Raw genomic sequence first — 25,127 nt, forward strand, 5'->3', positions numbered from 1 at the left:
CATGCAGACTTAGACACGACAACCAGAACTTGACAACGTAAGACACAGACATGAAACGCATGAAGAGCAGGGGAGATTTAACATGGTTGGAAACACGAGGGGGAAATAATAAGAACTAGAAACACTTAGGCATGATAATACAAACTTGATAACATAAGACATGCAGCATGAAACACGAAGGGTGAGGGGAAGCTTAAATACAGGGGAAGAAAACACAAGGAGTCTAATAACCAAATGAACTTAGATAACCTAATGAACAAAATAAACTCAAACTTAAAACGCTGGGTCAAAAGACCCAGGACCATGACATTCTGCACATCCTTTACTGTTGTCACCTTAATTTCGACTTCATAGTTTATATTTCTTTTGTGTATTATATCAGGGATATTTTTATATTCAAGCTATTTACTTTAACTGTAGTACTTTAACTTGTTTGCTTTTTTTGTCATGGAGCAACAGTGCCCATATGGAAAAGAAATAGTAAAAACTTGTATGTGATTACTCATGAAAGTGGCCACTTTCATGAGTAAATCATATAAGGCTTACATGATTTACTCATGAAAGTGGCCACTTTCTCATTACTTTCATACATTGTTTTAGTAAGTATCCAAAACATACAAGTTTCATTATATAATTTTTCAAGGGATCTTATATCTGTTTTCACTCTTATATGCTTTTCATACAAGTTTCACACAAGACTGATACAAACTTTATAAGATTTATGTATATCTTTTCCATATGGGTGACCACATAATTTCCTCTGGGATTAATAAAGTATTCTGATTATGACGTTCAGTAGTTAACCCCTTTACTGTCATGACAGGTGCTAGAAAAATGCTTACATGCTTTTATCTACTTTCTTAGGGACACTGACATGGAAGAAAGTGTATTTGTAGAATTTAATTAAACTAATTACACTTAAAAAAATCCAAAAAATATGAATGAGAATGAAGAACAGAAACTAATAGTTACCCAGTCCTCATTCAGTCCTCATTGCTGATTAATTCATCGACTCATTAGGACAAAGCTGGCACGGTGAAAGGTTTTCAGAGTTCTTCTCATGTCTTCCTGGATAACAAAGCTCATCGTGGAGCTGCGGTCAGATGAAGTGGGTCAGCTCAGCAGCGTATTTATAGCTCGGATCGCACTGCTGTCCGTGCTGTCTCTGGACCCAGCAGGAAATGATGCAATGAAATACAAACTGTACTACAAGTGGCCACTAATGCACCTCCACTGTCGGGCCACGGGTCAGTTCAGAGTCACTGTCAGTTCGCTTTCTATCCAACTGAAGCAGCCAAGCATTTAATTCCAAATCCAGAGGCGTGCATTACCACAGGGTTCAAACAGGCTGTGGCACAGGAACTAAAAGCCACATCAATAACTAATAATCAGCTCGGAGTCACGACAGCTGGAACAGCTGCAGAAGCTTGCATTTGGTGCTCAGATCTGAAATATCCAAAGTTTTGGAGATATGTTGTTTTATAAAGTAAGGATGTTTGGGAAGGCTTCAACAGTGGGAAACAGATTTTTCCTCATCCTAATAGATTTTTGGAATCTATTAGGATGTAATTGTGATTTTTTTACATGTACGAGTTTCAGATAGTCCTATTCTAAATACAGATTTTTTTTTCCAGGTGAGAAGCTCATTACCTTACACTATAAATTACCCTGAGACAACTGTTCTGTTGGTTTGATGCCATATAAATTGAAGTGAGATTTTGCAGACTGACTCACGATGGTCTGTGCCTCTCAGTTCATCCTCTGCCTCCCTTTAAATCCAGCTTTCCTCTGATTGGCCTCCTCTTGCAAACAGAGGTTTGAACAGCAGTGTGTTCACAGAACTTTGTGTCTGATAATCATATGAAGAGATTTTACTGCAGCCTGCAGCTTTTTGTACCAGTGCCTGAGGCAACTGTTTTTTTGTTTTTTTATTTGATGCTATATAGATAAAATTGAATTGAACTGAACTTGTACAGATGCTGACCTCATCATTAGAAATTTCCTCACTACCATTATGAGAGAACTAATATGACAGAAAATAACAGAAAGCGTAATAGGCCCCTTGTTGTTTAGCTTTAAGCTCTGAGTTAGGAATGCTCCCCTGCAGTAAAATGCTGAGTATATTTTCAGGCCTCGCAGTGGGAAGTTTAATGACTTGGACTTTTTGCCACATTTGTAGGTAACGAACACAGCTCATCTTCATTTCAATAAATGCAGGAGCGTTTATGTCCCAAGCTGCACTGACATTTACTATATCTGTCAAGACCAATATTTTCAGCTGGGTCACCACAGTGATCCTCATGGCAACAGGAGAGCCGCTTGGTGCCTGTTTGTCTTTCTTTGATGTGCCGTAGCTGTTCGCTTTGGTTTTTAGCGCAGTCCATCATCGTCTGTGTGTTCAGCGTTATTGACTGTTTGCTCTGGACTCGTTGTATGTCTGTGGGCTCAAGGCTGTGCTGGGGATTTGGCATTATGCAGAGAGCATCTAATGAGCATGATGAGCTTAATAAGGTAAAGAACTGAACTGCAAAATCAATGGGAGCTGGTTAAGTGAATCACAGCATTTGAGTAACAACTTCATGAAAAGAATAAGCATGTTTCTTGTAGCCAGGCGTTAAAGTCACAGACTGTAAAGTTTTAATTAGTCAGTTTTTAATTAAAATAGATAAAACGAAATGAAATCAAATGAGGATAAATTTAATTTGATTTGAATCTGTGGTGTGGACGGGAGCTGCTTTATGCCAGCAGGGATAACCTCCAGAGGACCAAAGGTGATTTTTAAGATATTTGATTTAATCATTTATTAGTGTGAACTACCTCTTTGTTAAAATGAACAACAACAACAAAGAATCTGCCTGTCAGCTTTTTCTCACACGGGTACATTGTTTTTATAGATTAGAATCACAAATGAACGTGTTTTGTTACCAAATTTGTTTAAACTAGAGTAAAAGATGTGCTCTCAGGCCATCAACAGCTCAGACTTACATGTGAGTACGTACGCTGTGGCTTTTCGTACACTTCAGCCATGCTCTGGTTCTTTCGTCAGATTTCCTTGTAACACATGACAGCCTGTGTTCATGACCCGTGATGGCTGCTTTTCATCTGTGTTTGAGAAACATCATGTTTGGGTGAAAGTGCACCAACCTGTGATTTTAGCTCTGTAATTCTTTTATGGTGATGTGGTCATTGAAATGAGGAAATGAGGTTCACTTAAAGTCTATTGAGCTTGGAAAGAAAAGCGTCCGGACTACTGTAAATTTCTTGAAGACATTTCATCTGAGAAGCTTCTTCAGTTGTTAGAGCAACTGGTGGAGAATCCCAGATTTTAAGCATTTTGGACGGAGAAGACAGATGGTTTGAAAGAGGAGTGAAAGAAGCCATTTATCTCCACTGTGAATGACCATCATTGAACAGAGGGCTTATGACACTGACTTTCTGCCATTTATAATCCAGTTTTGAGATCTCTTCCCAGATGCCTTAATGCCCACTCACACCCTGGGGCATTTGACCTCTGTAAATTACATGATAGGGTGGGACTAGGCTTCACTATGGATTCACCCGTAACTTGGTTGATTGTGACCTACACCCGTTTTCACACCTTGGCTCATGTAGAGGTAGAGGATCAATCCATGACCCTCTTGGGGGGGACATTCCCATAGGGCTTAAAATCTGGGACTCTCCACCATTTGCTCTTGGAACTGAAGGAGCTTCTCAGATGAAATGTCTTCAAGCAACTTAAAGAAGTCCAGATGCCTTACTTTCCAAGCTCCTTAGACTACGATGACCTGGATGACTAAGAACCTTCACAGACATGTCTGCCAGTAAAAGGTTTGAATGGCGGGGTTTATGTAATCTTTGGGGTTAATCAGGTCTTTTTTGGATCATTTACATGAAACGTAATTGTTTGTTTGTAACACTGCCAGGCTGCATAAATCTGTTGGGATCCACCATTCCTCTCTTGCTGACCATGTCTACCTTTCTCTCTTCTAGCTTGGCAGCATCCAAAGAAGCTGCAGCGAGGAAAGCTGCCTCCCCGATGCCACCGTCCGAATTTCTGGACAAGCTCATGGGCAAGGTTTCGGGGTACGATGCCAGAATCCGACCAAATTTTAAAGGTAGGCGTTGCCACCAAGACTCAGTCGGATAAAACAGGAATGTAGCCAAACGTACCCTGAAAAGACCTGCGCTGTGTCTGCATTTTATTACCTTCTCTAAATGCCTGTTTAGCCAAGAATGTCACCAAAGATAAGGTTTGTATTTATTAGCTTAACTGAAAAAAGGAAAATAACATGTTTAGACATCGATGTTGCTGAAACTTTGTTGCTGTATATTTAATCACTTCAATGTTTTTGTCTGTTCTCAATTTGTCGATCTCTGTATTTGCCCTTTGCAGTGTGGAACAAAGGTAATTCTTCCCACGGCTCAGTTTAGGTGTCAGACCCCAAACTCCCTCCCCCCACCTTTTTTTCCCCTAACACAAGTCCAGCCTTGCACTTTTACCCACAATCATATGGTAAGATGACAAAATCCCCAGTAAGGACTAAGCTAGTTGGCTACATTCCTTGGTATCCACACAGTATCCTGAGTGCTTGTTTTGGTGGTCAAGGTAATGTGCCTCTCTCCCATGAGTGTGCTGCTGACCATGATTTCATGATGATGATGATGACGATATAGTTTTAAGTGACCTCCCTGAATGGAAGCCCCCATAAAGACACATGTCAGAGGTTTCTGCTTTAAACTTCTTGCATTAGGAACACAGACTGGACATGAGAGAACTGGGGCAGCCCTCCGTATCCACCAAAGTCTATGACTAATGCAATGGGTTAAAAATACATTTACAGCATCTTTAAGCATCTGAACAGACAGACAAACTGATTTCCCCTCGTGCTTTTCTGACATTTAAGCCTTGCTGCATGTTTAAAACTGCCAGAACTGAGATTTTATAAAGTGGATGTGAGAAATTTCTAATGTCTTCCGTTAGGTTTGTTGGGTCATGTGTACAAAATATTGGTACCCCGGTGATATTCCAGCTTTTATCAACACGTCTTCCTTAAGTATTAACCTTTAATCACCTGTTACAACATGTGCCTTACTTGTTTTTTTTATATACGGCTGCCAAAGCATTGCTATCCTTGGCACCTTGCAGTCCAGACAGTAAATCTTGTCCTACTGTCGTCACTTAAAGGATGAAGATTGGTTCAAATGTTAGTGAGAGGTACGCTCAGTTCCCCTCCAAGTCTGATCAGAAGCAGATCAGTGGGATGTGTAAGGAGTTTGAGTCTTACCTGGCAGCAGTTTGGTCTGCAGGAGGTTTAACATGAACCTCAAAAGCACACGGGAACCCATCACCCAATCACCGCACGTTTTAGGCGCTGTCCAAGTTTTAGTGAAAAGTGAACCTTTTCAGGTTATTATCAAGATTTGCCAAACCATTAATTAATAATTATAAATATCTAAATGGCCGTTACACTTGGCTCAATTTGATCTGATCTGTTTCATGTAAAATGGTTGTGATCAGATCAGTGTGTGTGTGTGTGTGTGTGTGTGTGTGTGTGTGTGTGTGTGTGTGTGTGTGTGTGTGTGTATACAGAGCTTCACAAATGTATGAGACCATCTGTCAAATATTTTAGAAATGTAAAATAAAAATAACTAAAACTCATTTTTACTGTTCATCGATGCAAAATAATAATGTGCTTCACTGCTTTTTCATAAAACTGTAAACTTTAAAATTCATGGATAAGATATTACATGATTATATTTTTAATTAAAGAGCATTCTGCTGGATTAACGAGAAACATTAAAAAACAGGAAGCTCTCAGAGAGCTTCCCCTCTGAGGCGGCTCTCATTTTTTTCTTTCTTCTTTTTAAACATACTTTAATAAACCCACTGAAACACATTTTAATGTACCCTACTAAAATATTTGTATATTTTTTTATTTATATGAATATAGTACATGTGTAGTATTTATTTCATGATTTATTCATATTTTAAATGTTTTGTAATAAACACCAAGTGTATTTTGGTTTATAATAAAAATATATTAATAAGATAAAGCATCGTCCTAGTATAGGAATTGTGGTTATGACCTGTTAGATGAAAAATATACATAAAAAATACCTAATAAAACAAACGTTTCCAACACAAACAAGATCGACATTGAAAAGATGGGAGTAAGAAACATAGTTTTAAATATCTCCATAAATCATTATTATAACTTTGACCTTCACATCAGTTTGTTGACCTTGAAGGAGAGGTCAGAGGTCAAATGTGACGTGACGTCTTAAACCTTTAGATGTTAAGATGAGAATATTTTAAGTTATTGGACTTTTTGTTAGTTTCCCACCAATAAATCATGAAGCTGACCTTGAAAATGTGTTTTTTAACGTGAGACTTTATCCGAATTCATTCTAGACAGAAACACAAAAACGCTGCGACACACAGAACCTGCCTGGTCCATTCAGGTCAGCCGTGGCATAAACCACTAATTTGTTGGTGGTCTAATATATTTGTTAAGCACTCTGCTTGTGTGTGTGTGTGTAATATAGTAAGTGGCATGTTACCTGCTGGGGTAGAAAGAAGGTTCGCCTTCGTCTTTTCAATAACCTGAAAAGATTTCTGCCGTTCACTTCTCACCCAGATGTTTTCTGGGATCTCTGGCGGTGATCAAACCTGGAGGGATGACGTACATTACCTAACGCTGCCTGCGTCAGGTCAGCATGCGATGCTATTTGTCTGCTGCTCTGCATCTGCCCGTCGTCTCTAAATCAAAAACAGGTGAAATTTAAAGGTGTTGCTAATATTTTGTACACTGAGCACACAGGTACACAGAATGTGCACAAGTGAATCACAGCTTTGTTTCTGAATGCTGCCATGGAGCTTCTCTCTTCTTCTGTTTTTTCTTTGCTGAGCCCATAATGGTACAACCCATTATATGGTGAGCAGGATATCTCGGTTCACGCAGGACAGGGTTGAGAGGAGCGGAGGGTTTTCGCTGTGACTAAGTGCGCATTATTAAACCTGCCTTGGCTACAGAATGGCCGACCTGCCGAGGGTTTGCTCAGGTGTTTGTCGCGAGCCGATTTTGGAGATCATTTCTGTTTTTTTAATTTGATTTCTCCTCAGCTCTGCTCAGCAACACTCCCGCGCGATTTACTGAAGCTAGCACTGCACTGACCTTTACAAATCAGGATTTAAACAGGCATGTGTGGCAGTTATTTGAATTTATAGCTTTAATCTTTTTTTCCTTCTTCTAATGCGATGTAATAAAATTTTTTAATGCAGATGAAATTACTCTCCGGCGCTGTGCCGCACACGCACAGAATAATAAGAGTCCCAATGTCCCCTGTAACACAGACACGTTTATTTAAATGAGCTCAGATGTCAGATACTTTCTGTTTTGGGGTAAATTTGTAACGAACGCAGATCTGTAATGAAGATACGTATGGACGAGGAGGAGGAGCCCATCTTTTATATAATGTGCTCAGCTAATTGTGTCAGGGGCCATCGTTAGCAGACAGCCCGACATGAACTTCCAGATTCTGTCATGGTTGTCAGGTCGACAGAGTAACACAGCGTGATCTCTCCGACTTGCTCATTCATGCAGTCTTTTGTGTGTAAGTGTGTGTGTTTGTGTGCGTCCCCTACCAGCCGACTACACCCCTGCATTAATCACACCCATGAAATAAACAGCTTGACAGCTCGGCGGCCTCGTAAACTCGGGGGGGAAAGAAACAACAACAAAAAAAATGTACTTGCACAGTAGGGGAGTCAGGCAGGGAGCAAAAAAAGGAAGAACTAGAATAGCATGGGGGTATTATAATAAAAATAATCATCACCATAACATGCTAAGTGGGAACACTTTAATAAGTGACGTGTCTGTAATGATGTGGCATTCAGCACACGGATCGCTCGAACGTGTTTCCTTAGAAGCTTTTTAAGGAAGGGATCCTTCAACTAGCATGCTTGTCAGCTGCTGTAGTGGAAACGTCACCGTCACCTGTGCACATTCTCCAACACGGTGAAGACACCCTGATAACTGTGTATTACCCTGAGAACACACTGGGCGCGTCACACAGTTTCATTTTGTCTTTTGCACAATTTCCAATTTAGACTAGAACAAAGTTGTTGTTTTTTTTAACTAAAACCAGCAGAAGTGAACACATGCAGAGCCGCACAGCTACGAAACAAGCTGCCCGAGGAAGTCGGGTCAGTGCCTGGGGCAACTATGGCTCAGGAAGCAGAGTGGGGTGGCCACCATTTGAAAGGTCAGTGGTTCAAACCCCGGGACCATCCAGGTGACATCAGGCGGTCAACACAGTGAACCCCAAACTGGCCCTGAAGCATCCATCAGAGCGAGAGTGAGAAGGATTTGTGTGGTGCAGGATGGATGGATGAGCCTTGTAGTGTGAAGCACTTGGAGTGGAAACACATTAGATTTAGCTTCACTGTTGTATTATTTATATGAATCCATTTTGGTGTCTTTTTTTAATATTGACCTGCTTTTCAAATATCTTTTTGTTTCTTGTTGTGTACCACCGTTATTTTACTGGATGGAACGCCTCCCACGTGCTGTTTGAGATATTCTGTCTACAGCAAACTGATATCTATTTTATGATGGGGAACATAGCAAATGTAAATCTAAATTCACAACAAACTGAGTGTATTGTACTCTGGATGGCGTTACCTTAGTCTCCAGTAACACTGTGAGGAACCCCAGGATATGTCCTTCAGTGCACATATTAAACAAATATGTAGGACTGGTTTCTTCCATTTGTGCAATATCTCTAAAATGAGAAACATCCTGTCTCAGAGTGACGCTGAAAAACTAGTTCATGCATTTATTACTTCCAGGCTGGACTACTGTAATTTCTTAGTATTTACAGGGATTAAAAAAAGAGAGATTTATCTTCCCTTCGTTGACCTTGCTGATCTTGGTTGTTTCCAGAAATACATTTAAATTCCTTCTCACGTGCAAAGTCCTGAAAGCATCATATCCCCTCCTAGTACACTATCACCCCATCAGTGCACTTCACTCTCACACTTCAGGCTTACTTGTTGTCTCTAGAGTATTTAAAAGTAGAACGGGAGGGAGAGCCTTCAGTTTTCAGGCCCCAGGAACCAGCTTCCAGTTTGGATTCAGGAGACAGACACTATCTCTACTTTAAAGATTAGGCTTCAAACCTTCTTTTTTGCTAATGCACATAGTTAGGGCTGGATCAGGTGACCCTCAATCCTCCCTTAGTTATGCTGCAAAAGGCGTAGGCTGCTGGGGAATTCCCATTATGCACTGGGTGTTTCTTCTTCATTCACCACTGCTGCATGTCATAAATAGTTTCTTTCTTGTTTTTTTGTTTGTGAGCTCCCCGTGCTCCTCTTTTTCCCTCCTACACATCATACATGCTCATCCAATTAGCACCAGCCCTGCTAATTTTGCCACAGTAGATGGAGGGCGGGAGGGGACAGGATGGGGAAGTGATGAGATCTGCCCCAGGCTATGACTATGGCAGCACGAGAAGAAATCCCAGTGATCCGGTGCAGGGGTCCAGTGTATGATTTAGTTTAGTTCGTCTGCTGGAGAGAGGAGAGCAAGCACTCGTGACACATTCAGGACGAGCTGTTTATAATCCATGACTTCATCCTACGTTCATTTCTCTTTTCCTGCTTTCTCAGTTTTTACAGTGTTTCATCCAAACCTCACATCTGTCTTTGCCTTTTCGTTATTTCTGTCTGCTGCTTATAGCTGCGTTCTTAATTTTTGCTTCCTTATTAGTTTCCTTGCTCATCACACATCATTTGGTCTTATTTATTTCTGCATAGTGATCAGATCTTTTATTTTATTCTCTTATATTTTAATCTTCATTTTTCTTCCCTCTTCCTTTTATTTTCCTCATCTCTTCCTGCATATCCATTTTCCTTATCGGTGGTTGAAAGACAAGTTCATTATTAAAGAAATTGTCCCCTATTTATCTGTTTAGCCCTCCTTTATTTTAGCATCTGTCTCTTGAAACATTTGGTCAGGTGAGCAGGTAGCAGGTGAGGTCATGCAGGAGGTTTTTTTACTTCCTCAGACAGCAGCACCGAGTCCTTCTGATGCACTACTCCGGTAATGAATGGCCACACAGCGCTGTGGAGATAAAGGAGTGTGTATGAGAGGGAGAGATGGGGGGTTAGCGAGGGAACCAATGAGGGAGAGGAGGGTTTGTGTAATTCTTCTTGTGTCCAAGTGTGTGTCTTCGTGCACGCTTGATGAATGGTGCCGACTACAACTGTGACTCTCCTCTCCCTCTCCGCCATAACCTTGTCCTTCCTCATCACTCAAGCCGAGCAGCAGCAAGGCCAATGACTCGGACCAAGCTCCTGGTTTCAGGCTCGACTTGAACAGGCCACTGGCGAACCAAACTCCCCACCCTCCGACTCCCCCGTGTTTGCAAGGCAGGGCTTTTTGCCTGAGAAGACACTGAGTGTGTCACCAGCTTTAAAATCTGTGCTTCAGCAGGTTTTCATCTTCTGCACTCTTGAGCGGCCCCGTTGTTGCTTCATAGCTCGTGTTTGCTCCTTGAAACAGTCCTTTTATTTTGTTTGGCAAAGCTCCCTCCTCCTGATATCAAAGACCTCTCACTGAAAAATCATCACTGCGTCACTTTGCTTCGGTGGACCTGAGTAAATATGCACAGGGGACGAGAGATTCTTTTCCTTCTCCTCCTCACTTTGTCCTTGCACAGCTGGAGGAGCTGTTGCTGCACAAAGCTACACAACTCTTTGCTTCTCTTGTGTTGTGCGACTCCCTCCTCCTCCTTCTCTCCTTGCTGGAGTTGAACGTGCCGAGGCGGGACTTTAGTTATTAGCTGTCGGAGCTTGACGTTCATTTGGTGTTATCAGCACTTGTTTAATGGCTACTTAATGGGATTAATGGGCATAAGGTAATGAGCGTAGGATGGAGGAATGGCTGCGGGTGGGGGGTGGGGGGGGAATGGATGGGAGAGCAAGTGGGGGGAGAGAAAGACAAAGTGAAAGACACAAGTTGGAGGGATTTGCCCACGATGGGAGATTAGGAAGAAGTGCAGGTGGCAGAAGTGAAATGCAGGGTGTCGCACTGCACACAGAACAGATTTGTGCTCGCTTAGAGCTGGAACTCTGATGCTAACACAGTTCCCAGTGGACCCAGTGTTCCTCAGTTATGTATTACACTTGCAGCAGTCTTGAATAAGCAGCTCTGGGATGCAAACTACAATATCTACACCCTCCTCTTTTTTTCTCAACTCTACAAGGATGCAAGCGCTGAAATCTGCTCGGGTGAGTGGGCATTCTCGCCCAGAGGAAGGTCTTGTGGCTCTCTTAGTATTCAAGGTAACGGCCCTCTCCTTTCCAAGCCAGGAAATTTGGATGAGGGATATATTACAAGGAGAGAGGAACTTTAATGTCGTCACAGAGGTGACTCTCCCCAGAGTTATGACAAAAATATTGATCACAGTTGAGCGTCTAGCAGGAGGAGGCAGAACGGCAAGGGCAGCAAAGAGAGGAATATTGAATAGGATGGTGAGGGCACCAAAACGGACGAGAGGAGTCTAAGAGGTGGAGGAAAGAGGCGAATGAGAGTGGTCGGATTAATTTCTGCAGTCAAAAGTTTAAATCTGTTCATTATCGTGAGCCGAACAGGAAATGATCAAGCTGGCAATTAGAGCACTGTCAAATGAGCCATGTTGTCGAAATGAATGAATTCCTCTCCTCTTCTGTTTGCTTTAAATAGCTCACATTATTATTGTTTCCTTTTGATCCTCAGATAGCAAAAACCTTCTTTAGCTTTAGGCTGCACACAGCCACTCTGAGATGTGTAAAAGGAGTCGATGGGTACATTACTCTGTCTTCCTCCCTCTGCAGTCCACCGGTCCGTGGCTAATAAGTTTATAAGGAGGGGAATACTGCCTTATAAAGGGCCATTCGGTCCTCCTGCGCCGTCGCACCTCTAATTACTAGCCAGAGGAAAAAAGGTTTAAGCCCACCAAATCCATTTAAATAGCCTGATGGAGAGGTTGGCGTGTAATTGTTCACTTCCCCCACACAATCAGGCCACGGGCTGCTGTTCTCGGGCTTTACGTGGCAGATGCGTCCAACATTCGGCTGATGGAGGGACCCTGGGGTATAAGTAGAGAGAAAAGCATTCGGGGAAAACCCTGTATTTGTCTGGCAAAGCATCTTTGCTTCGAACGCAGAGGCGAGCTTTTTTCTTTTCCTCTGGTTTCATTTCTGTACCTTTGCTGCAAAGCCAGGAGAATTGATTGTGCACAGTGCTAGTAATTAGCTTGCGTTACGAGATCCCCTCTGCTGGCAAAGCAAAAGTCCAAAAAACCAAAGCTGCTGTGGTATTAATGCCAGGATCAGGTGATGTTCGACGGGCCGCCTGGCCGCGAGGCTAAGCCCAGGCTTAGTCCTGACACGGAGAGACTGTCGTGCACAGAGGAGGGAGGAAAAATTGCCTTTGGTGGATTCGGGCAGATTATAGAGTTTAAGTCACCTGTCTACAACAGTTCATGGTCACGACGAATACTTTCCATCTATCTTAGAAGCCGTTTCCCTTTTTTTTCAGGCTGACAGTGACAGATTACAATATCGCTTGCAGACTTCTACTGGGTGTAGTTCCCATCCTTCACATTGGCAGTTGTCAAGTACAGCAAAGCAGGATGTGCCCGGTTTTCTCAGTTCAGTGCAGTTCGAAGACAAAATAGGACATCAATCAACAAACATGAGTTACGAAAGGAAGACAGTCTCCTCGGCGTGTATCGATAGGACGCATTGTTGGCCTCTGTTCATAATTCTGAGTAACTGGAAGAGAAAATTTTAATAGCTTGAAATGAAATGTGTTTGCTGTTGAGTGCATGAGAACCGTTTAATACCTGAAGGTCGACTCTGACGTTATGTCTGATTTGGAAGTCTTTGATTTGCAGAAAATTAGACGGCTTGGTGTTAAATCACAGTTTAGCCGGCAGCTGTGAGCATGTGCTGATGAAGAAAATCTCTACTTTGTTTCCTTTCTTAAACTTTTTTAGACCAATCCGATGAGCCACTGACGTTCAGTGGCACATCGGGCTAAGTCTTTATCTTTCCAAGGGCGAATGGGGGAAAGATCTCGGAGCAATGAATCGTTCGGCTTTAACTTCTGATTCCTTGACATTAGCGGGTTGGCATTTTTCCACTATCAATCAGCCTTGTGCAGACTAAAAGTTCTCTTTCTCAGCTACGATATAATGTGGCCCGTTTGTGAGAGGCTGTTACTTTCTTGGGGGGTTGAAGTAGGACCTTTTGTCATCCAGATGGGCTCCATTTCAGCCAAATGACTTCATATTAATAGGAAGAATTGGAATTACATCTAAGATTGGTGATCATTTATCCATTCCTTTAGGGTTAGTGCCATTTCTGTTGCCAGTCGAAATATCGATGGGGACGGAGAATCGGCTGCTTTGTTTCATTCGAGTTGTTGTGAAATGTGTAAGTCACCGTCTACCTGTTGCCCAAAATTACAGAGGTCAAAACCGTCAAGATAAGGGAAAAATCTAAATGAAGCCAGTTTGACATGTAGTCTTTGCACCTCCCCGCCCTCCTCCTCTTCCTCCTCTTTCTCTCTGGCCTCTTGCATCTCCTGTAGTGCATTTTGCTAGTTTTACTTCAGCTCCTCTTGACAGAACTGCATTGCAACTCTCCTCCTCTTCATCTCAGCGCATCGCCTCTCCTGTCCTGCCCGCTGCAGTATGGCAGTAGATTGTTTCTCTACAGTCTCATGCATCCCTCCTTCCTGCTATTGCCTTCACAGTATGTTGCCCCCCTCCTCCCGCCCCTCCCCAAGTCTCCCCCGCTGCCACACACTCACCCCGGCCGAGTGTTGGCAGAGTGTTGCGACACCATAGATAATCGAGCCTTGCTGTCTTGTTCGCTCCTTGATAGACAACGCGGTTGTTTTCCTTAACGAGGACAAACAACGTGTAGTTGGTAACGTGTTGTTAGTATATGCTGTGTTTAATTCTCATCTTTTTTTTATTAGACCCCAAAGGCTCCAAAAATGAAGCTACTCACAAGAAAGGTACTTTCCCTTTTCCTGTTTCTTTTTCCCTTTTTTCTACTTTCTACTTCTGCTCTTCCCTCACCAACGTTTGTGATCATTTGTCTTTAATGCAACGACGAGGCATTTTCCAGATGTTGACACCATTAGGAACATGAGGGAAATGCTTTTTGGTTAAACTGTGGAGATGTTTTGCTGGAGGTTTTATCAGAAAATGTCTAGAAATAACTAAGAAAACTGCATTTCAGTATATTTAAAATATTTTAGGCGTGCACTTTTGACCTGACAGATGTTTTTCCTTTAGTGTCAGCCATGATTGTTTGCAGACGGTTGTGTCTGGCAATAGAAAACCTTTTTTTCCTCCCTGACACAGACAAATGTAGACACTTTGGTGATCACACCAGCAAACCTGTCCTTCTCCTAGTGTTTGGCTTTAAGTAAACTGCATTCATCACAGCACTATAAGAACAGTTTGTACTAAATGACAAAGACATGGAGCCACTCAAAAAATGGACTTTGTCTGAGACAGGAAAACTGCCAGTTTTTAATATTATGTGAGCTTTCAACCTTGTGTTTTCATATCAGTGAACTTGATGTTCTGGTTCATTCAGAGATACAAAACCAGCATTAAAATTTCACACAGAACATTTTTAAAGTGTTTTTCCAAACTCAGCTATAAGAATGATTTATTTTTGTCATCCTTGTGACTCATTTAATGGCACATGTAGTGGTGTGTAGCAGTGTTGTATTCTACCCGCCATCCTTATGTAATGCAGGAATGTGCAGTACTGCACAGCAGCCTGTGTCCTGGTAATTTTCTGCCATTATGTTGTTTTTACAGAGGTTTATGTAAATTGTAAAATTCATTATCAGAAAAACAGTTCCTTCATTTTACAGATTTTTTATTGTGTACCTTTAGTGTGCAGGAAATAAAAAGTAAAATGAAGTCTAGAGTAGAGCACGGACTACGACAGCTTTGTAACCTTTCTCCCCGTTTGCCCTGCGTTAAAGGATCGCTCTCATCTCATTTGTCCTCCTAGCTGAAGATGCTAATTCTGGTAGCACAGCAGGCCCTTTAACACAGTGGCTCCTGTCAGTTGTAACTAATATCTGCGTGGCCCTAATTTGCATGCACAGACTCTAAGCGGTGATAGAGAGCCCCATACACAATCCGCTCACAGGGTCCGTCCTACAAATTACTACTGCAGGACTTTCCAGACAATTACAGTTGGCGATGGAGCAAACAGCAGAGGTTACGCACTGGGTAATCTTATTTCTCGATGCTGCCAGACGGAGTCTGCAGAGTGCAGCGCAGGTTAAAGAAACGTCATTATTTTCAGTTGGATATTCCTGATCGCTATAGCAACAAGACCGAGGAAATAAGGCCGAGGTACTATTCCTCCAAAAAGTTAACCGGCCATCTAACGATGAGCGCGGCAAAAAACGACCTCGGCAGTGGACAGTAGATGCGATCCTCTTGTGTCTGATTTCTCTGGGTGAATAACGCCATTGAGAGAGACGCCGTTTGCAGACTAAAGACCCCAATTACCTCCTCCCAGTACTGTCAGCGTCACAGGAGACAGCGTTTATATTAGCAGGCAGCAGCCTGTCTGCCTCCGGGCTGCTGAGATGCATAACTTACACTCTGGCTTGGTGCTAAAAATAAATAAAATGAATATATAAAAGTGCAGAGCTGATAAGAAATCATTTCTCTTTTTATTGTTCAAATAGCAGGAGAAAAATTCCAGTTCACAGACGTGCTGGACAGGAAATCAAAGAATGTAGGTTGGACGTTAACGTGGGTCCGAGCTGCAGTCATATATTAATGTCTTATTCATGCTGCAGATGCTTCGTTTGTAATTTTTGTGAGTCAGCCATGAGCTGCTTGCCCACTTCAGTCTCTAGATGATGGGATTTCCCCCTTTTTGGACCCACAGACCCTCCTCCACCTGTAGGTTATCCTTCATTTTAATCGCTAATCAACATAAAGCACGGTCATGTAGCAGACCTACAGCAGTGCTGTGAAGACATGTCGTGCATTTTTGCTACAAAGGCGTATGTAGCGGTGATATTTTTGGCTGCAGACAGAATTGGTGGAAATGTCAGTTTTAGAAGAAAAATGATTAATGTCAAAGCGAGAGGGGAATATTAGAAGAAGAAAGGGATAGGATTGGAAGAATATGTCAGAGAAAAAATTTAATTATTTAGAAAGAGACACAAAATAATAAGTAGTAAAATAATATGATAGTAGGAGTGGACAGACTAAATGAAAGGAGAGCAAAGAGGAGGGAAGGAAAGGATGATTAGAGGAAGAGACAAGAATGCTATAGAAGAGACAGCAAAGAAGGAAGTCTGTGTACAAGGTGATGACGGCAGAGGAAAGAAGGAGTCTAACAAAGCCGAGCACACGGAGGAGATGGAGGCGGAGGGGAAGACTAGAGACCAGATAGGATGGAGAAAGAGGAGGAAGATGGCGGGTGGTGAGGTTTTACTTCCAGCGTGTTCAGCAGAATCCAGTCAGCAGGTCGGGGCTCGTGCCTCTCCATGGCCACCATCAGATTGGAGGCTCTGCTCTGCTCCTTCTGTTGTGGGATGTTGAGCACATATTTCACAGGAGCCACCTCCTTGCAGATACTTTATGCAGATTACTGTTAGGCCAGGTTCTGGGCTCTCCGTCCTCCCACAGATTCAGTCCGTCTCCGCAGATTTACGTCCATGCGAGGACGGCTCGTAATATGATTGCACAGTGCTTCAGAGAGGTGACACTTTAATGTGACGACTGCAGGTCGGAGCATATTGCGGTTATTTAACTTTTTTATTGAGGGCAAAAAATTGCTGCTATGTAGATTTATGCTTATCCGAGTGGCCTGTCTTATGAAGAACACCTTTCTAATGTGATTGCACAGTGCTGCAGAAAGCCAACGCTGCAGAATGATTACTGCAGGCTGGAGCACAGCACATCGTTTTACTGAACGTAAAGCTGAATATCCCCCTACACACAGTCGTTCCCATTCATGTGGCCTATTTTAAATAGTATGGCATCACTGCACTGTGGTTTACAAAGAACATTTTAACTGCAGGGCTTTCCAAAACCACACGAATCACGAGTGCTTTGATCAAAATGACTAAAGATTCGTTTCACGGTTACAAAAGTTTTCTTTACGAGTCAGAAATTCTTTTAATGCTTTAAATCCATGTTAACTTTCCGAAGAACAACATACAGACATGTATATTTGTGTGAAGCACTGAAAGTCTTATAAAGCAGACTATTGAAGTGTTGTATGATTTATTATCCCCATGTGAGGAAACAAAGAAGAACTTTGGCGTCTCCTTCTGTGGCCAAAGCAGCTCGTTTAATCTCTATTTAATATATTACCAGCTCCTGTGTTTGGTGTTCTGGGGTCATTTGAATGAAAGTAATTTCAGACTTTGCAGGAATTTAGAGTAACTTATTCACGCTGCCCAAATAAAAGTATCAAAGTATTTCACAACAAAAGCACCAGAGAAGAAAGCCTCAGATGATGAACATGAAGGACTAAAGCATTTTCTCTGTCACAGGCACTCATGTGAGAGCTCATATTATAGTTAATTACACACATAAATCACGTAAAATTAACCCTAACTCTTTGTATATATTTTCACATATATTTCATAATTTTCTATCCAAGTATTAACATTAAATAGTGAAAATATGCTTTTTTGGTTTTTTTTACTGCAGTTAAAACAATAAAAAAGAGTCAAAACATTTCTTTGATTTTAATGTTAACACAACGGCCTCTGTCTTTAATCCACACAGAAATAAAAAAACCCACAATCTTAGTAAAACGTTCTGAATATGAAGAAAAAACGTTTTAAAGGTGAAGCCGTGTTCACAGCGATGGAAAAGTGTTTTTTAATAAAACTGAATCGACCTGTTTTAACAGAGTGTGTGTGTGTGTGTTTGTGTGCGCGCGCGTGCGCTTGTGTGTGTCCACTAATCTCAAATGACTATCTACATTTCCCTCAAGATGATTAAAAGTGTCGAGCTAACGGCAGCACATCACGACACGCCATTAAATCACACGCCAATTTATTGAGGAGATGACCATCTCTGTCTTACACGCACGCACGCACACACACACACACACACACACACACACTCTGCAAACACTCCATCTGCATGAGGGCAGCAAACAGGAAAGATCACACACAGAACACACACAGGAACTAAAACACACACATCACTGCTCACATTTTTATTTTCCTCCCTTTTTTAATCTCTTTCACATTTCCATTGCTACCTCTCACTAATCCATTGATATAAAGCCCGAGTCACCTCGTCTCCGTCGCCATTGCAGACCTGCTATTGATTTCTGTCTCCCTGCGGGCAGCCGGCTGCCAGCCTGTCATGTTCTCCTGTCAGTCAAAAGCTGGCAAAGAAAGCCCTGAAAGGTCCAGCGACTCATTTATTGCAGACTTAATTCACTGTCTGCCTATAATTAGACAAGGTGATACATTTTTTGGTAAAGCAATTAATGTCACATTTGGAGTGGGTCCCCCTGAAATCAGAGCGCTGTTAGGTGTGGAGGTGTTTCTCCTCCTCCTTTTAAGACGGCTCCTGCATGAACTTTCTTCTTCAGGCGTCTTTGAGGTCGTCTTCAGCTGTGTGTCAAAGTGTGCAGCAGCCTCTTTCATTTGAATGAGGTCGTTAAATCAATGCAGCGCGGATGTTGCAGAGAAATCCAGTGAACGAGGATGACAGGCTAACAGGACATCGTTTTGGTTTTATAATATATCCTCTAATGATTTCTGGGTGTTTGATCAAAAAAAAAGAAGGCTTTCTGCAGTGATTACAAAAGCATCGGCATATTTCTGTGTACATAGTTCTTATTGCTCTACAAACTCTACTTTCCAACACACTGGTGCTCCCCCCTGTGCTGACTGCAGGACGTCACCGGTGACTCAAATGTTCAGAGGACAGACTCCAGGAGTGTGACTGAAATCATGGTCAGGCTCTGAACAATAGCGGCTACTGAAGATGAAGCATCCAGTGCTCTTCCAGCAAACGCAAACTATCAAACTCAGTGGCTGCTTTTCATCTTTGGAAAGGCCAGCCTCCTACATAATTTACAACAACTGGCATTTCAAAACGTGACGTCATTACTCAGGAAGCACCTACATTCACTCATAATGAAGAAAAGAGTATTTCAGCAAACTTTACCCATGAAAACAGATTAATTTAAACCCAATAAGATTCAATAATGTTTCATTAATTTCTCCTTTACATAGCATTGAGGTCAAGTATGAGTCTTACTGATTTCATCCCAAACTGCGTCAGTGTCTGCCCTTTGTGCAGTCACTTTATTAAAATCACATATTGGTATTTTATGCTGCATTTCAACAAATGACCCAAAATAGCAGAGATTATGTTCAAGTGAGGAGGATGGAGGGGTTAGCACAATATATTTCCCTGAGGCCACTGTGCTTATTTAATCATTTACAGTGAAACACAGCAATGGTCAAGAAGTTCTTCCAGCCTCTACCAGCTATCATCCCCAAAATATATCCCACCTCTGAGACTCTGACGCCGCTAGCTGGTCATTTTCTAGCAGACAGAAAAAACTTTAATGTGCTTGTTCAATATCAGATTTGAACTCGTTAAGTGTAATTATTTAGATCACAGATTTAACACAACCACACAAAAAATAAAAAGAACAAGTGAAACGTCCACACACAGCAGCTTTGAAGAAATGAAAGCCGTCGACTCGTCTCTGACCACAGCATCCGGTCCTTTTTTCTTATGACCTCATCCCACAAGAAGCTCCTCAAACATGAAAATGACACAGAGGTGTCAAGAAGATCAAAATGTGACACCTGACTGAAAACCAGATTTATGAATTGGCGCAAATTAAGCACAACAGCCAAAAACATCAGGGTGACTGACTGAAGGGTCACTGCAGGGTCTGAGCATCCACCTGCACCGACTACGCACCTGTCCTGAGAACATCTCCCCCGTTATTCCGAATAAATAAGTGCTTCCAGCAGCAATAACACACACGCGTTGTCCTGCACAAACGTTTTGTGCAATTTCACAATTTCTCAATTATTAGACTGGATAAACCTTAGTTTATCCAGTCTAATAAATGACTGGATAAATATAGAATGATATCTATATATATTTTCCTTTTTATGGGCGTGTGTTATAAAACACACATTCATCATATTATGCATTTGTAATCAGGTGGCCTGATAACAAATGCATAATATTTGCAATCAGGTCACCTGTTCAGTCACAAAACTGATGCCGTGCCACTTTACTCATTTCCAACAGCAGCTTTTTTAATGCCAGCAGCAGTAAGGTTGTCTCCAGGTGCTGGAAACATTCAAACTACTGATGGTTTTCATGAGTACATGTTACAGAAGAATCATGACGCTAAATGTCCTCTAATCTTCAAAAAGCTTGTTTTTATTTTGTGCTTAAACTGAAATGACTTTGTGTGTGTGTGTGTGTGTGTGTGTGTGTGTGTGTGTGTGTGTTCAGATAGTATGCATAAACAGCTGGAATATTGCAGAGGGGAGTGTTCACATGCAAACACATGCTGCTGGCAAACAAACACATTCACACACATTCTCACTGTAAACATACAGGACACACACACACACATCTTGTCACACAGAGAAACGGGAAATGCTCACAGGCACAAATGCCAATTTTTAGTAAATATGCATAGACAAACACAGTTGTTATCTCACTACTTCACACACACATGCACACACACATACACACACGCACACACAGAGCCTCAGGTGTTTTCTGACCAGGCTGCTATGCATCCATCCATCTCTCCATCCTCTCCCCTCCGCCTGCCTCCCACTTTGAATACATTTTATCTCGTAATGAAACTTGAACGCCCCGTGGCTGAAAGAGAGAATATGAATGAGAGGAAGAAGCAAAGTGACAAGAGACAGGAGAAAGTATCCGGAGAAAAGAAGAAATGGAATTGTGAAAAAAAGACGAGGGGCAGAAGGAGAAAATGGAGGTGGAGGAAGAGTAAAACACATTATAATGGCATTTCTCCGCCCTCACTGGGGAGGAAAATGAAGTTTTCCCTAAAGTTCACTCCATGGAAGAGGCAATGATGGATGACTGAATATGACGTCAGTAGAAAACGCCATTCCTCATCTCACCACTGCAATTAAAATGTGACAGGAAGTGTTTTTTTTTTCCCTGTTGCTGATCTATTTACTCGCTCACCTAAAGGAAACTACGCTCTATAAAAGAGCCAGGGCTCCGGCTTGTATGTAGGACAATAATGAGAGTTGTCTGTGCAGGGCGTACGAGCACACAGCATCTGCATGGGAGTAAAGGCAGAATAAACCAGACAGAGGAGCAGACAGGTGCTTTGGTGTTCGAAACAGCTTTAAAGCAAATAAAGACATAATGAAGAGAAAAAAGCATTTTATTGTTGAGAGCCAAGACTTGCTTTATGTCTGAAAGCCTTCCAGCGTTTTTTGTCCCTTCCCCACGGCGGTTCGCAGCCTTGATGTTTGTCTCCTCCTCATTGTCATGTCTGGATGTAATGGAGGGAAAAATGGTTAAAGAAGCAGAAGTAGGGAGCTGAAAGTTACCTATTTTACTTACAGAAAGTCGGGATAACCCTCCAAAGTCTGCTGATTTGAGGGAAAATACTGCCTGGGTACATATATATATATATATTTAGCCATATTAGGAATGCCATGAAATCACAGTGTTGGGGAGTAACGGAATACATCTACCGCCGTTACGTATTTAAAATACAAAATATGAGTAACTGTATTCCGTTACAGTTACCGTTTAAAAAGGTGGTATTTAGAATACAGTTACTTTGCTGAAATAAAGGGATTACACGGCGGTATTTTCCTGTTTCATATGTTCGGTTACGCCCTCTCTAAATTTGGTTTCCACGCCCCAAACAAAACACGCATTAAAAAGCTCTAATGCCTGTGTCTCAATCTCGCGGCCCATGTCACCTCTACTTGCGTAATGACGTGAAGAAATATTTTAAAAAATTATTCACAAAAATGATTTAATATGAAGGCAATAGGCAGAATGCTACAGGCATAGCTCTAAAGAATGTAGCCTCATGGGCAGTGTAGTCCGTGCTGCAGGGAGAATGCACTGCCATACCCGTTATGTGTCTGTGAGCGCCAGGAGGGAGAAAAGGGAGAGTGGAAAAGTACGAGTTGTCATCGAGCAGAAACGGGAGCTGGAAGTATGTAAATATAATAATAACCACTGCAGCCAAAAAGAGTGCCTGACGAGCCCAGTTGTAAGTAAGCTATTAAGACTTGACTGTACACCGAGTTCGTGTTTTTCTCCGAAACAATAAGTTTTGTTGGAGCAGCCTTTCAACACCTCTCTCTGTCTCTCGCTAGCAAAGTTGACCCAGACAACAAAGTTTTCGGCTACGAGCCTGACACGGAACCCGACGTATTAGCTAGAGGTCCCTTTACTACGGTTTGGAGCCGCGGACCTGTTTTATATACGCGCCAAATAGTTTTCTATACGAGATCGCTGCAAAAAAGTGCAGCCTTACTAATGCCCACCCTACTGTTCCTCATTTTATATTAAGATTTAAAAATCTAGTTGGTATTGATATGGCGAGTAACCTTCAGTAATAGTAATAATTCACATAGCAACATAGCAATAGTACATTTATGTAGTTGTAAAAAGCATGATAATATAATAGGTAATCCAAAGTATTCAGAATACGTTACTCTCATTGAGTAACGTAACGGAAAATGTTACAACAGCGGTCTCCAACCTTTTTTGTGCCACGGACCGGTTTATGCCCGACAATATTTTCACGGACCGGCCTTTAAGGTGTTGCGGATAAATACAACAAAATAAAACTAGTACCGGTACCGAAAAAAAGATTTATTCATAACACACGTGAAAAGACCCAGGAAAACCGAGTTAATGATAAAAACGATAAAAACGATAACAACATAACGTTGAAAACCGATAAAAACCCTGAAAACCATACATTTCACACCTGAGCCTCAACTTTCGCGGCCCGGTACCAAACGACTCACGGACCGGTACCGGTCCGAGGCCCGGGGGTTGGGGACCGCTGCGTTACAAAATACATTTTGGGGCTGTAATCTGTAGTGGAATACGTTTTAAAAGTAACCTTCCCAATACTGTCAAATCAGGATGATTTGATCAGCAGATACTTACTTACCAGGGTCCTCGAATATTTTAGGACTCCTAACTGGTTCTTAAGATTAGAGTCAGACCTCTCTAATGGTCTGGTTGCTGAAAGGGAACGACAGCTTTCTCCCCAAATCTCGTGGAAAATTTGAAACTATAAAAGTGGAGGCAAAGATCCACCTAAAAGGTTTGGAACGGCAGTGAAAAATATTTTTTATATATATCTCTATATATTTTGTATTTGTTTTTCATAAATAAATGAATAAAAAGAGAAAAAAGACTCCCAGAGGAAAATTGTGAACTGGGCCTTTAATGTTCACATTATTCACCCTGGAGTTTCCTCCTCCTCGTTGGATTCCTCTGGCAGCTAGTCAAGGTTCAACTGATGTATTTCTGACCTTTGTTTGGATTTAAAACGTCATCATTGTATGACATGAGTTATTTCTGATAATCATTCCTGAGTTCTGGTCAGGGAACATGGTGACTTTGTAGTAAACAACAAAGGCGAAACATGGTCGGACGGACAGCGCGGCTGTTGAAGTTGTGCAGGTACGTCGGTCCCGCTGCAGCACCGACACTGTGTTTGAAGATCGTTTTTTCAGAAGTGCGAAATCTTTTCGTGACTTTTAGCGAACTTTCTTCGAAGTTGTGCTGAGAAACTTTCAGGAATATAAAGCTCTCGGGGTTTGATGAAATGTTCATTATTTCTCTGTTTCACTATCGAGTCAGGGGATTTATGATGCTTTCAAGTTCCCTGGGAAACTCTTTTTTTCCCTCTAGCTGGCATTTCGGCTCTGGTGCTTATGCACGGTGGATGAGAACGAGATGATCACTTCCTCAGCTGTTGCGTTCGGACGTAATGGAAGAAAATCAGCGATCGGAAAAGAAAAACAACCTTCTGGCTCTCTCCGTTTTCTCACTTTTCCCTCAGTCCTGCTCTTCAGCTTGCACGGGCATGTGTAGGGAATATATATTAGTTCAATAAAAGAGTGAAACTGCTTTCCCCGGACCATATAGCCTTGAGACGACGCCTTATAAATATTTAACGTCTCGCAACCATTGTGGGATTTTTTTGCTGAAGGCAGCTCAATTGCAAAAGAGGCGATACTGCGTAATTCAGAGGATTATTCATTTAATTTGTAGCCTGTGACTTTTCTTCTCCCCCCGCCGCCTTTGCTTTGTTTAGCTCGATGCCATTTGTTGCTGGAAATAAATTCAGGCAGACCGCTGTGGTGTTGAGGTGTCACTTAGAGGACTGCAAATTGGGCATCAGGAGAAGAGAGAGTTAAATAAAGCATAGGAGAGCAGGGCCAAGGCAATCCTCCAGTTACCTGTGTTTTACAACTCTCCGAAGGCCTGATAATGGAGCGTAGCCCACTATACCACCTATACTCTTCCCTCTTGTAAAAGCACGGCATGTGCTTGATTTATGCCGCTTCATTAGTTCCACTTGGCGGTCCAGGTATGCCGCAGTAGGGAGGTGCTGTAAAATGAAGATGTCAGTGAGGAAAGCTGATAGATTGACTGGTTAATTGGTCCCTGTAAACACCGAGCTGATGATTAGAGGTTCGCAGGACAAGGGTTAGGATGAGTCCCCAGAGACCGATCTGTCAGCACCGGTGGCTCGATAAATACGTTGAAAATAAAGGATGCTGCAGTGTAAAGAGAATTTTGTCTCTCGGACGAGGCAGGAACAGGACGGGCGGCGTGCCGCTGGAGAGCACGACGGCAGTATGAAACAAGGAAAGAAGTGCAGCAGAGAGAAAGCTCTGGAAGATGTGTCTGCAGAGAGCTCAGCTTCTTCCTCGGTGTCATCCTTCATCCCAGCTCCAGTTTTCCATAGTGATCATTTACTTTTGATTGCGTGATAGTTGTGACGATGGTAACTGAAGTGAGGGTGTTAC

The 25,127-nt window shown here is 42.1% G+C and overlaps 1 protein-coding gene across 1 annotated transcript in view; it reads left to right on the forward strand.

Moving 5' to 3' along the window:
- Window positions 1–25,127, forward strand: part of glra1 (glycine receptor, alpha 1) — a 125,308-nt gene that overhangs the window by 22,750 nt on the left and 77,431 nt on the right. Inside the window, exon 2 of the mRNA XM_080901733.1 lies at window positions 3,991–4,115. Within this exon, the coding sequence (XP_080757859.1) occupies window positions 3,991–4,115 (125 nt within the window). The remainder of the gene's footprint in view (window positions 1–3,990; window positions 4,116–25,127) is intronic.

The sequence above is a fragment of the Rhamphochromis sp. 'chilingali' genome, assembly GCF_963969265.1.
Source record: "Rhamphochromis sp. 'chilingali' genome assembly, chromosome: 13".
NCBI lineage: Eukaryota > Metazoa > Chordata > Actinopteri > Cichliformes > Cichlidae > Rhamphochromis > Rhamphochromis sp. 'chilingali'.